At 39.1% G+C, this 14,681-nt stretch overlaps 1 protein-coding gene across 3 annotated transcripts in view; it reads right to left on the reverse strand.

Annotated features, from left to right (window-relative positions):
• Window positions 1–14,681, reverse strand: part of WDFY3 (WD repeat and FYVE domain containing 3) — a 179,479-nt gene that overhangs the window by 80,806 nt on the left and 83,992 nt on the right. For all 3 annotated transcript variants that reach the window (XM_082315396.1, XM_082315397.1, XM_082315395.1), the window contains exons 10-13: window positions 12,560–13,027; window positions 11,025–11,123; window positions 7,162–7,355; window positions 4,536–4,993 (exon numbers count right to left, since the gene is read on the reverse strand). In XM_082315396.1, the coding sequence (XP_082171522.1) occupies window positions 4,536–4,993; window positions 7,162–7,355; window positions 11,025–11,123; window positions 12,560–13,027 (1,219 nt within the window). The remainder of the gene's footprint in view (window positions 1–4,535; window positions 4,994–7,161; window positions 7,356–11,024; window positions 11,124–12,559; window positions 13,028–14,681) is intronic.

The following is a 14,681-nucleotide window of genomic DNA, read 5'->3' on the forward strand; positions in this document are numbered from 1 at the left end:
AGAAGTGGCAGACATGTCTGAGAGAGAATATTAGCATATCTATGTACCCAGAACTGTTCTAGACTGCGTGCATCAAGACCAGAACTGTACTATTTTTGTTGCTAAGAATTATTTGTGTGCACAGCGTCTGCTTGCTCATTTAGCCAAACAACACAGGGCTATCTCTCAGGCACCTGCCTTACAAGTCAAAAGGCAGAAAACTAGGCCACACCAACAATGGAGATCCCAGGGAAGCAAAGTAAAGGAGACAGAAAACAACAAGAGAAGAGCAAACGCTCCTCTCAGAAGAGTCAACTTCAACAGAATCTGACCGTATCTGACATTTAAAAGGAGAGAGAAAAAAAAAAAAAAAAAAGAAAATCAAATCATATTGGACTACAAAACCCAAGTTGCTTATTTTTGAAAGTAGGAAGATCCCTGCTACTGGCACTGAATTCACTAGGAATGACAAACACAATGCTGAACAACCGTGAGAAAGCAGACAGCTGCTCAAACAGACTTTTTGAAAAGCCTAGCCCTGTCTATTTTTTAACTTTGAAACATGCTTTTACAGAAAAGATCTGAAAAGTCACCCAGGCCAGCATGATCATTCTTTCTGTCCACTTTTGCTTTGAGTCTTACACAACTGGTTATCACCCAAAGGCCTTTTTTGTTTGTGAAGAGTCATGACAAACACGCTCCTTTACCTCAGCAAGTACCCACATTACTGTATCGGTGCTTACCTGAATTGCCCAAAGCATCCCACGGGGATTTTTAAACTATCCAATCTTTACCTCGCCTTATACCACGCAGTTTTCAAATAACTGCTTGCATTTTCAGTACTACAAAAAACAACCAAAGGAAGCCTAACATATCTATTCATACGTACATATATTTATATTTTAATTACCAGGCTGCATCAACTGGCACTCTTTTATTCATTACACCCTGGAATCAGCTCCTGTTCAGCAGGCATTGCCTGTGTTCTGCTGCAAGCCTTCGAATACCTGTGCGTTTGAGTAATTCAGTGAACCTGAGCAGCCATGCCAGTTACACCTGGGAGAACAGCAAGATGTAGTACAGGAAAGGGCAAATCATAATGCTAAAGGTTAATATCACGGCCAAAGCTGTAAAAAGCCTCCCCAGGAAACACTGTTTTCTTTCAAGTTTCTTCAGAGTAAATGAGAGGGAAAGTAGCTTGGCAGCTAAGGTTTTTCTCTGTGAACTGCAACTGCTACGTTTGTTCCTAAATGCCTCCGTGTTAGAAAAGAAAGGAAATGACAGTCTAAGAGGTTCTGGATTATCAGGAAAGTGGCCTTGTCCAAGCCAGACCCTGCAGAATACCCAGGTATGACCTGGGTAACGTCACTCAGCAAGGCAGAAAAAGGCTTCTCTTTACTAACCTGCTCGAGTACTAACATCTCCTTTCAAAGCAGTTTCCAAAAGCAGCTTTGGTTGTTTCCTTTTGCAAAATATTTTACATTCCAAACATGAAACTCAATGGCATGTTTTAAGCCGAACACCAAGCAAGAATGACCGTATTTTCCACACATGGCACCTGCACCTCATATAACCCACCATCTTTCAAATGTCTTTTTAGCCTTCAAAAGCAAATCTCTGCCAAACCTGCATCTTCAGATAACAAATGGCTTGCCCCCTTCCCTGGGGGCTCTGGGAAAAATCTCCTTTTCATCATTTGCACAGGCCTGTAAGTCACACTGTTGTTGAATTGGTAAACTACTATTTTTTTTTAAAAAAAAAAAAAAAGAAAAAAAAAGAAAAAATAATCTATCGGACACTAAGATGCATAAGAAAAGATAGTAGCTTGGGTGGTGGTGGGGCAGGGGGGTGGGAGGTGGAGGAAGTGGGTGCTAGGGTTTCTCAATTGTGCCATTTGTGCTTTCTTTCCAAACCTTTTAATTTAGCATGCCTCTACATCATTTGACAGTCAAGTACTGACAGGTTCATTCTTTATTTTTTATTCTGTGCAATTATTAACAAATGAGCACCTTAACAAGCCATCCACCTTCCTACTGCAACTACTTTTTCTTGAAAATTAGTCAAGAAAAGAAAAAATCCTGCTGTATCAATTGATCTACTAGTGTAGCGTGAACTTCTTTGAACTGCTCCTGAGAGTGTCACTTAGATAATTTTTTATACTTGACCTTATTTGTTTTTGAATCATGAACTTACAGTTAAGTGCCTCAGGAGTCTGGAGACATCTCTAATCTTATACATTAGCATTGCTACCTATGAAACATACCTTTACATTTATTTTATCCAGTAAACACACAAGTGAAAATGCACACCTCAGAAAAAATAGCAACTTGAGAGAAAAAAGAACAAGAACTAAGAAACACAACAGTGAAAGAGAAATCAGAAGCAAGATCAGCTTCTCTTTAAAGGGTCGGTACCTTTTCCTGGACAAAGCTGGCGTACCCCAGGGAGAGGGGAGAGAAGTCTCATTTGTCAGGCAAGGAGGGATCTGTTCTGCACGACTACAGACAAAACAGACAGGAGTAGGACAGAGAGGTTAGAGAAGAAACCAGAGGCCATAAGCTTGTTAGTTTTACAAAAGCACAAATAAAATCGTTACTAGGATCCAGTCTTCAGAAACAACATGGATGACAAAGGACACTACTGAACGACACGTGCCAGGTAAACGTGGACATGCAAAGCGTGTACTTGGTTTATGGCATGACTCTGCAGTGCTTGTTCATTACTCCCAGAGGTTTATCGATACGAGCATGCTAGCAAAACAGAACATCTTTCAATGTTAAATACTGGAAACTGAGAGGAGAAAGTAAAGCTTGAGCAAATTAAGTATAACCAACATGGGTAAGAAATAAAATCAACATAAACTTTACAAATACTGATGATCAGAAAACTTAAGAAAGAAGAGAGAACGCAGTCACCAAAGATGACAGAAAAAAAAAAAAAAAAAAGGAACTTAATGAGGTAGTTCATGCAACACCACCATGGGATTTACTTACCCCATTGATTCCTCGTACACCACTGTTAGCCAGCGTTATAATTTCTACAGTACTTAATACACATTTTCCTCCCCCTATCTGAATGGTTTAATAATACTTTAAAATGAGATCAAGTAAATTGATTTCTGTTCTTGGCTTTTGGGTTTTTTTGGTTTTGTTTTGTTTTTTAAACAAGAGAAAAGCATTAAGATTTGCTGCTTTGGAGGCAAAATTTTCATTAACAAAAACATGAAGTTTTTACTTTACTAGTCATCTAGTTTAAGACAACCTGACCAACTGGCAGCTCTATTAATATCTTAACATACACAGCCACACCTTCAACACTTGGAAAATCAGACCCTGTGTTTGACTAACTAGGTGGCCCATCTTCGAAAAACAGGGTCACATGCATTAAATAGCTGGGGTGTAGCAGCTACACAGTCCCAGATATGAAGCTTAGGTCTGCGTTTTACTTTTTTGTACCTTAAATTATGGGTGACAACTCCTCTCAGACAAGCCAATCTTCAACACATACTTCAGTAAGTTTTGTTGTCATTTTGAATCAACTTTAAGACTTCACTGTTTATTTCAAGTCTCAAGTATAATTTAAGTAAAATTTAGTTGTCTAGTTGTTTAACTCTGGGAGTGTCTCCCCATTAAATTTTAAAAAAACCCAATAATTTACAGACTAGCTGGAACTTTAAAGAACATGCCAATCCACCTAAAACAAGAGGTCTAATCTAGATGCGCTTACTCTGGAGAAAAGAAGGCTCAGGGGAGACCTTATTGCTCTCCATAACTACCTGAAAGGAGGTTGTAGCGAGGTAGGGGTTGGTCTCTTCTCCCAAATAACAAGTGATAGGACAAGAGGAAATGGCCTCAAGTTGCGCCAGGGGAGGTTTAGATTGGACATTAGGAAAAATTTCTTCACCAAAAGGGTTGTCTAGTGTTGGACCAGGCTGCCCAGGGACGTGGTTGAGTCACCATCCCTGAAGGTATTTAAAAAACATGTAGAGGTGGCGCTTGGGGACATGGTTTAGTGGTGGACTTGGCAGCATTAAGTTTACAGTTGGACTCAATGGTCTTAAGAGTCTTTTCCAACCTAAATGATTCTAGGATTCTAAAGTCATCGTGATATTATCTAATTACTTAAAGTCTGCTACCAAAGGAAACAAGAACTTAAGGTGTGACATTCAACAACCGATTTTTCACTTGATTTAATAAAAGCATAAAAATCTAGTAGTTCTGTATGATAAAGCAACCAGACAGTCTGCCTATCAACCAACAGGTTGCTTCAACGTATCAAATATAACCATAAACTGACATCTCTGACTTAATTTCTGCCATGACAAAAACATTCAACATCAGAGAGAACGCTGCATACCCTGGAGAACACCAGCAAGCTAAGTCAATATTTGGTCAGATGTTGTCACCTTATATTCCTCTCACTGGAGTGAAGGAACAAAGAAATAGATTAAAATGGAAATACAAAAGCTTCCAACTAACATATTTGAAGAAAACTATTTTGGGGTACACAGGGGTGAGAAGAGAAAAAAACGGGGGGGAAAAAAGCGTAGTTCGTACCTGTCAAAAGAATCTGTTGCTACTTTGTAGAGGTAAATAAAAAGTTTGCTGCAGTGTCTTAGCGTAGGTGACACAGAGTCCAGGGATATTAGGTCATCCTCCAAAAGTCTTTGAAATAGTTGTGTATTTGAAGGGAAGACATTCAAGGGACTTATTTTTCTCAAGTCTGAGAAGCAGCCAAGTAATCGAACAGCATCTGCCAGTTTTTCATACTGGATCTCTGTTTTGAAGAAATGAGAGTTGGCTGGCTCATAGCGCATTGCCGCAGTCAATGTGCAGAACACAGTGTGAAGCAGTTCAAACACTTGATTCTGGTTTACTTTCTCCCAGCCATTCTTAGGCGGCGAGCACAAAGATCTTTCCATAGCAACGAGTAAAGATGTGACATACACAAATCCACCAACTTTTCTAAAAACAGTTCTTGTGCGGTGACTTTCTCTCAACACCGAGAGTAGGGCCTATGGACAAAACAAACAATCAAAACAAAGAAGAAAAAAAAGCAGCAGCATTACAAACAGCTTGAAAAAAGCGAGGAATGTTCTTGTTTGATATGCTAGCAAAATCCTCATGTCATTTGTCAGAATTTGATAATGCCTGAAGTCTCCAAAGATCAACTTTGTACTGCAAGAGTCCCCATCCTCAAGAGCTTAAAAAAGAAAAAGAGGGGGGAGAGGGGGAAGTAAAGCATTGCCCCTAATTTAGAAGTAAGAAATTAAGGAGATAAATGAACCTCCCAACAGAAAAGACTTGACCAAGCATAGAATGGCACCCAAAATCCCCAGGTAATTCCCTTTGTGATAAGGCAGAGAATATAGATATTAGAAAGGAATCTACTCTGCCATCATACTTCACAAACAATTTCAAACAAGAGCGGGCAAACAACTGCCTGTAGCAATGAGAAATCTGAACACTGGAGCAGCATCCTAACACAGGTCTCCCAGAAATCTACAATGCATAAGCATCTGGCAGCTACAAAGCCACACCAGCACTGAAAAAAACCAAATGGCAGCAAAGAATTAGCCGAAAAAAACCTGCTTAGTTTTAGCCTTCCTCTACAATGAAATTCATAAATCTCTGAATTGAGTGAAACTTGGTGTTAAGAGTTGCTGTTCAAAAACAAGCCTGAGAGAGAAACAAAAATGGATAAAACCTTACTTGCTGAACAAATACAGAGCCACCGTATAAGCAGCAGAAACTACATGACTCTAGGTACTAGAGAATAATACTCATTTATCTGTGAAATCAAGGGGTGGGGAAGCCCAACCACCCAACCAAAAACAAACAAAAAACCAGCTGTCATGGGAAGTTTGACTCACATGTGAATATGGAATACAGAAGAAAAAGTCTCTCTACATGAAGCATCACAAACAACAGGAAAATGTTATTGATACAGAAAAATAGGCTAGGGGGATGGGGGGAATCTTTCATGATCAAGAGTCTACTTCTTCAGAATCATGCCTTTTTTTTTTTTAAGCACTCAGAAGATGGGTAGTGAAATAGTTAGACTGTCATTCCTTTGAAGGCAGTATCTCATTTCCTGCCAAACCTAGATAAACAGTAAGGGACACATCACTGCACCATTCTGGGCTGTCAGTTCCATAACCAAAACTTCTGAAAATAGCACCGATGTAAGACAAATACAACAGGTCAGATGAAGGACAGAAACCCTGACTTTGGATGGTAAATCCATTGGGGAGCTGCAATATCCTTTCTCTCCCCTTAAGTATCGTGAATGAGATGCTCAAAACTGACTGAAGACCTTGATAGACAAAATGTGTCAAATGAATCATTTAATCATTAGCTTTCCTTTCTGTCTTTTGGAATAATATGAAGCTGCTCATCTGCCAGAGAAATATTACAGCTCCTTTTAACAGAGATGAACCTAGATGTCTCAGAGTTCTCTCTGGTAAGACTTGTTTACTTATTACTACTTGCCTCAGCTTTTCTACCCTAAAATAACAGCATTATGTCAATTTACAAAAATAACATTAGCTATTTTGAGAAGAAATTGTGCATCCAGATTAGCAGCCAAAAAACCTAATATGATAGAGAACAGATGAGAGTCTTCTCTCTTCCTCCTCCACTCGCAGCCTTACGTTCCTACCTTTCCACTATTTTGCTTAAGCAAGCAAGTTCTTCAGCTTTATCTTCTACTATGGTCACTATGATTTACATTTATATTAACTAATTCAGCATTTATAACTAACAAATCGGTAAAATAAAGTAGGTCTGCTACAGGAAAAAGCAAGCCACCACTGAAAATAAACTTACGTATTACATGCTTGCTTTTTCCTTCCCATGTATTCTTATTATTTTTAACTGAATAATACTCCGCCAGGGAAGATTATTGTAACTGTAGAACCTAATTTTCTATCTACTGCAGCTGACTACAAGTGATGATGCTAAAAGCACATACTCACTCACTAGCCTTCATCTCAGATTCTGAAACTTGCCATGGACAGATGGAAGAAAATAAAAACCATGCATCAAATGTACACACTTCAGCTCCAGAGACAATCTACGTTCGGTAGCTAAATATCACCCATCCAACCCAATCCCCTTCTCAGTGTTTTCTTTTTTAAAAAAGTGGCTTAGGAGCAAGAGTCCTGAGCAGTACTTCATTTACCCTTAAGATGTCCGTTTTCAGCTGCAGTTCCGTAGGTGGAGCCGAGTGCATCAGTCCCAACAAAGTGCCCATATCATCTTCTCCACTAGGTGATAACACCAACTGCTGGATGATCATCAGGGCATGCTGTCGGCACTGGGGATACTTCACTATGTTGTGCACGCATCTTGCGCCACCAAACTCCCTGAAAATACCTACTCAGAAAGGGGTGGGGAGGGGAATAAACGCATAAGGAGTATGAAAAATACAATCAGTAACAAATAATGACGACAACAACAAAACATGAAAGGTGTTTATTTTAATTTCTACAGATTGAATGGCAGGGTTTTAGCCCTATGGATGTTTAATGACTTACCACTATTTTCCCTCTCCTACCACAAATAAAAATAGAACTTGAACAATATTCTTCTGACAATATTTTTCACTAAAGGTGCTGACTACGAGGATGCAGGTCAGTTCTAAGAATTTCGTGAATAATTCTGTTACTCCAACATTAGTTATTCTTTTCATGCTAGAGCTCAAAGAGTCACAGGATGAAACAAAGAAAAAACTATAGCAAACCCTCCACCTTTAGTGAAGACTATATGTTGGTTTGGTTAGGGACAGTGTTTATATTACATTTAGTTCATTGCCAAAAATATAACTAGGCTGCTTCTGGACAAGCAAAGCAAACTAGGAGCACTGTTTGAGAAGTGATTCCATCGATCCACAAGATTTGTAAGATTCTGCAGAAATTTTCTTGTGGTAAGACCTATCTCTGTAGAGACAAAGCTTAAGTCAAATAATGGTTCTCAAGCTTACTGGATGCTCAGAAGAACACATAGAACAATATTAAGTGAAAATTAAATGAAAATTGATTCTGAAAACATCATTAAAAAAACCCTGGAATATATATGGCACATATAATGTGTGTTTAGTACACTGTCAGCGCCTAGAGTACTGCCCTATGTTAATTACTGAGGATGAAAACAGAGCAGGGAAACGGATCAATGTTGCATTACTGCATCAAAAGGGATCGTTTTCCTTGTGACCGTAAACTAAAAGAGCAGTTTAAATGGCAAAGTTCAGGATTAACGAGCTAGTCAGGCCAATGTTTATTCCCTCTAATGTACATATACAAACCTTAGTCCCACTATCCATTTCCGATTTCCCACCTTCTGCTTTTTCTGACGTTCTTTGGATGAGATATGGGCTTGGACAAGGCAAAATGAGAGGCCTCAGACCCTGAGACAGTTAAGTTGGTTGCATCCCTTTACAGGCAAAGTGCATTTCCTCAGTGGTCAGGTCTCTTGTTTTGAAAGAGACTGAGGTAACATTTTATACTTCTCCCACTCTTGGTCTCGATTCTCGACTATCCAGTGAACCTGTCTGGGTCTGGATACCCAAATTTCTCATTTGAAATTCAGTTATCAGTTACGCAATATTCAGGAAACCTTATCAGAGATACTGGTTTAAGATCAGAAACCAAGCTTTGAGTGTGGTATAAAGCACTGTAAGGCTGCATAATGCCTATTTATGCCTCTCTGTGATGACCTAAAACCCCTGCTGGCCTCTGGATACAGTGCCACTGGGCTCACGCCCCAGACACGCTGCACACACAGCAACCACAACTTCTTTCAGAAATGGTTTCTTAACTCCTCCTGTACAACTCTGTCATACTCCTGAACTTGGAGAGCTACTGATGAAATGAAGCCCTTGAACTCTCCAGGAGTCCTCAAAAACAACACCTGTGGCGTCATCCCACAGTCCTGATGCGTTTTATGCTACCCTCTGTTGTTTCTCTGGTGGATACGCAGAGATTAACTCAGTACTGTAAAGTAGCAATGAGGTACTGATGGCTTCTTCAAGCTTCCTAGGCGAGGCCAGGAATGCCATTTAACAGCAGCCAAGGATTTGTCACAAGTCAGGTGGACACTACCACGGTCAGATCATAATCCAGACCTCACAGGAGCAAGGCTCAGGTACCGCAGACCCTGATGCCACACAGGTACACGTAGTGCAGTCCTGTGAACCAAGACCTGCCGCTTCTAAAATATGAGGCGGTTCCAGTCCTTCAGAGATGTTATCATCACATACTTACACCACCTCCTCTCATTCATCCTTAGAAATCAAACAATCCTGAGGTTTTTTTGTTTTGGTTGTGTTTTTTTCCCCCAATTTCTCCTTATATGGAAGCCCTCACATGTAGCTTCGTGCCACTCCTTTCTGACTCATTTCTAATTCTGCTTTTTCGTACATGGCAAAACCAAAACTGAGCGATAGATGTACAAGTGTGTAATTCATTCATGCAATTCATCTGATACCTGTACCAATTCCCCTCTAAAACCTCCTTATTTCAGCCTAGTTCACTTGCTTCTTGGTTCATCATTGAACAGGTTCATCTAGTAAATCCAAGATCATTTTTTTCCTTTCCATTGACAGGAGAGAGAGCTTGGTGGACAAAAGGGAAGTGGCAAAGGAGACACATCTCAGCTTCAGCAAAGCTTCTGGCAGTGTCATCCGCAGCATTCTCACAAGCCACCTGACAAAATGGTCTAAACAGAATCATGACAGCCTGAATGCATAACTAATTGAAACATCAGCTTGGAGTAACCTCTGCTTCGCTGCAATGCCTTTCCGTTTGAAAAAGGACATGCCACTGGGGTTTATCTCGAGTGCCATGAATAATGCCTTTCCTGATGGAATGAAGAACTTATCAAGTACGCGGACAAAGCCAAGCTGGCAGATGCTGCAAATGCTCAGTGGGAAGAATTCAAAAGCCATCTTTGAAAGTAGTTTGAAACCACAAGCTGAAATGCAACTGAGCTTGAAAACAAGCGCAACAGTGAAATGGCATAGACAACACAGGAGGTTACTCCAACACTGGGCCTTAATTTAAATAAAAAAATTTTCCCAGGCAAGAGCAGAAAAAAAACCAAGTTACAAGCTTTACACCATTAGCCCAGGAACTAATGTTTAAACAGTGAGCTGTCAACCAAGCTGGACAATTTTCAGGATTTCATTCTTAAGCATTTGTCACAGATTGTAGTTTCTCCTACTTAAATGAAAACAAAAACAAAAACAGAAGTGAGAAAACACCAGTCAGAATTGAGGGGAAAAAAAAAAAACAAACCACCTGCTGAAATAAGGATGTTTCATGGCCTCCAAGGCCAGAAACTTCCTGGTTTCTCAGGGTGGTGTCTGTTTCCCCCCACCTGCTCGTTTTCTTCATCTAATAGAACAGACGAAAAGCATTTTAAAACAATTATTCTCTCTCAATCTGTTATTGCAAGCTCTCACAGACAGCTTTTACTAATATGACACACACATACTGTCTATTTTGATGTTGCTAATTCTTGGCTAATGAAGCATAATAGAAACCTGCCTGATTTAGAAAAGGACGCTCATAACAGAGCCCTATTTATACATACTGACTGGGAATATGCCTTTAAAAATAAAATGCCGTCTTTCACTAAAGATGCAAGCATTTTAAATTACATTTAAGCAGACATGACACTGTCAACAGCAAACTACGTGTCTAATTAAATGCTTAAATCTTCTGGTACACAACACATGTTAAAAGCCCTACTACAAATTATTATAGTATTTTTGGAGAGCGATGGGGTGTGGTGGTTGCCTTCAGGTAAACAATAGCAAAGAAACTCAAGATAAAAAAATCCACTATCTTGTACTTTTATTTTATGCACTCTAGTTTACGCTGTTTATTCTCTCTTCTGGAAAAACTTGGCAAGGGAAAAAGTATATTTCAGTGTATTTGATTACTTGCCTGAAGATAGAAAGTCAAGACTTTCTTTGCTTTCTTTCAGGCATGATTTTCTGAGTTACTTTTTTATAAATATTTTGACAGCGGTCTCTCTACTTACCTGCATTTGTGTTTGATCCTTGTAGTAGTACTGTCAAGGTCTCCATAACCAATAAAGCCAGCTGCTTTTGGTCCTCAAATGAGCTGTTTCTTGAATCCCCTAAAAAATAATTTCAGAAGACAAAGTCAGAGTAAAAATCACTCTTTTCTAAGATACTTCTTGGTACTTTCCACCAACATGTTTACTTCTTTGCTTCCCCAGAGAACATGCAGCCTAACCATATTCCAAAGCAAATTAAGACTTAGTCTACACATGCGTTCCTGGAAAAACTTAACTATGAATCATTTGAAAAGTTAATTTATAAAGACAAGAATTTAAACAGAAGCTTTTGAGCACTGTGAGCTCAGTGGCTGACACTGCAGCTGTATGTGTAGTTTCATATCCCCAACTTTTGTTTCTTGAAGCCACAAAACCATACCACAGTTGAAGACTAACAGGATCTGCTCTTGTTCAGTATTCAGAAATTCCACGCAAAAGCACAAAACTACATTCACATAATTACAGTAAATGTGCTGATGATTCAACAGCTGTAACAGACAAACCAAGACTGCAAGTGGCATCTTAAACACAGATTAACACTCCAGAAAACACCATTTTTTTAAATGACTAATAAGAAGCAAGACACAACACAAGGGCAGGTGCACCCAGGTAGCACCCTAATCAGATGACAGCTTGGTCCATTTACTTACAAGAACGTGAGAACTGCTGTGTTTTTCAGTGGAGTTCCTGGCAACAAAGCTTTCTAACTCTAATCAACTGCTACTGTTCACTAACGACGCTTCAGACAATAAACCCAGGTGAAACATCCAACAATTATGATTAAAAAATAAGTGTCACTGATGCACACTAACTCGATTGCAGTTTGAATAAAGAATGTAAAAAAAAAAAAAAATCTGTGTGTATGTATGCACGTATGGCACTTGGCAGCGTATGCTTCACAGGCTAAGCAGCTATGTAGCTTATCTCTGAGATGTTCAATTCTGGAGATAACAATTTTTAAAACTTTTGGGTTTTTAAACGCTCTTATAAAAATGTAGACCTAATGTACAAAAAAGTCTGCAAACTTGAATACATATTCCTATTAAGAGCTCATATATGCACTCTATAGTATTTTTGAAAGCTAGGGCTAAACACAATGAAATGCCCAAGTACCTTTTGTGAGGAACAGCATAGATACTATGTGTTGCTCCTTCACTTGCTCTTTTCATGTTAAGTAACAAATATTAAACCAATACGTTAAAAAAAAAAAAACAAACAACCAAAAAACACAACAACAACATTTAAAAAGGAAAATATGAACTCCTGCTATTTTGCATTCATACAGCATCTTTCATTAAAGCTTGCCTTGAGCTTCTCGCAGGATGTTAAGAGAGAAGTAATTCCAATGAGCTTTTCAGATGGCACAGCAGCCCCTAGCAGAACTCAGCCCTTGAGATACATGTTCAGACTCTCTCGTTCCTACTCTTAAGTGCTAGCCTCCACCGTTCCCAGCTAAAAAAAGACACGTGTTAGTAAAATGGAAGAGCACACCCTACCTTGATCATTCAGTGCCTGCGTGGGATCTTTCAGAAGGGCTGCATATTTATGAAGAAGATTTACCATCACCTCCAGAAGTCCCACTTCCCTGAAGACATCCTTAAAGATGTAGTCATGACGTGTGAACTTAAGGAGTGTCTTCATGGCAATGATGCTACACTGAAAAGAAGCGCTGGATTTTAAAAGGATGCTCACGCTGATCAGTTCTTTACAGGGTATGTAATTCAAGCTGAAGACAACAAATTCCAGCATCTCAAAGTATTTGGTCTGCACTTCTGGAAGTTTAGGAATTTTCTCTGCAAACTGAGACAACGTGTGCTGTGATTCCAAAATGAAGTAGTTGGCATTGTCTGCCATATAAATATTCGTGATGGCATCAAGGATGATTTGTGCTAGATAGTTGGTTTTTGCTCTTAAAAATGCATTCTGGAGGACCGAAAATGCTTGAATATTCCTCACACTGTGACCTAAATCAGGAAACAAAGTGGGATGGGAGGAAAAAGGAAAGTTCTTAAGTGTCATAAACAATGAGTATACTTATTAATAATGATCCATGCATTTTAATAAGTGTGAATAAAATAACAGTATATGTCACGTATAATAAAATTTTTTATTAAAACTGACTCTTCAAAAAAGCCTCTGCACAATCACTTACATTGCAAATCCTACCATCTACTGTTCATTAAGATGGCATCTTCATCTTTGAAAGTAAGTGTTTACATAAGCAGCTAAATCAAAGACCGCTTCTTTAAAATAGGTAAGTAAGCTGACCTATTGTGAAAATGTGCAACGGGATACAGTTCTAGAGACAAAACAAAGCCTGCCTGTCACCTACCTAGGCCATAAGAGAACTCATTACAGCAACAGTAACGTGTTCTGATTCCATAATGCAGAACGCAACGCTGTCCTCTACAAGTATTCGGCAGGCTAAGTTTAGAACAACAGCCATCTGTATCCCCTCACTCCACAGAGCAAAAAGCAATGACAAATCCTCGTCAGCTGGGTTCAAAGCTAGACAAAATGCATGGCCTCCAAACTATCCTCTTGCTTCCACTCTTATGGCAATCGCCTGCGAGAAGGAGAGCGCTATGCGTAGAGAAACTCCACAGGGCAGCGTAAGGCCAGCAGTTGCCTTCCTCCCATGGAGAGGCTGCTTTTGCTCAGGTCTGGACTAACTGGCGTGAACGACCATACTGGAATCGGAAGGTGGCATGGGGCTGGCTTTGGGAATCAGGCCTGGGAATAAGAAAGCTTTGGCAGGGTCCAGTACTGTTAACAATTGGGGAATTAAAACAAAGGGAAAGAGTTGTAAAGCGTAAGATAGCTATAATATTAGCACACAAAGACTTCACATCTTTAAAAGCTCGGTCAAATTTCTTCTTCTGAATACCTTCAATTTGAATAAAGTCTCATTCATTTAGCCAAAGAATGCATCATTTATGAGTGCTCCCTGTGGCCCCCAGAATTTTCTATAGGCAGATATTATTCTACTGAAAAGATGCCTCAAAGCCAACTTTTTTAACTTCTGTAGGAACAGTACAAGTCATAGTGGACAAATCCCATGATACAGAAAAAACAACTAATGGTAAAAATGATTAAAGAAAAAAAAAAAAGCAAATCAAGAGCAACAACTTGAAATGCATTCTAAACAAAGCATTTAGGATGCTCTAATAATAAAACCTTATCTTCAAGCAAGCTATAAGTAAACCATTAATCTGATTTAAAAACCCTTTCATAAACAAAGAATCCTGATTTATTACATATGCTCTGTGGAATGCTACTCTCTTAATTGTTTATAAACTAAGTTGTCCAATTTAAAAGTAAATTCAATTCTCTTCGTGTCTAGCCTCACCACCTTCCCCGCCAGTATTTCTCCAGAAGGCAACAGGAAACTTCCTTGAAAACTAACATGGAACAATTTCACATACTGGAAGAACATTAATGTTACATTATAAGTCACACTCATTTGTTTCTAAAAGGACGTGTTTACATGCTTTCTTTACAATGAAAAATGTTGAAAAGGAAATTTAGAGCTTATTAAATGTGACAGGAACATAGGTGTGACAGATACAACTATTTATATTCTAATTTAATATCAACAGTTGTTCCAGGCAATCAAGC

The sequence above is a fragment of the Platalea leucorodia genome, assembly GCF_965183815.1.
Source record: "Platalea leucorodia genome assembly, chromosome: 6".
In the NCBI taxonomy this organism is placed as follows: Eukaryota; Metazoa; Chordata; class Aves; order Pelecaniformes; family Threskiornithidae; genus Platalea; species Platalea leucorodia.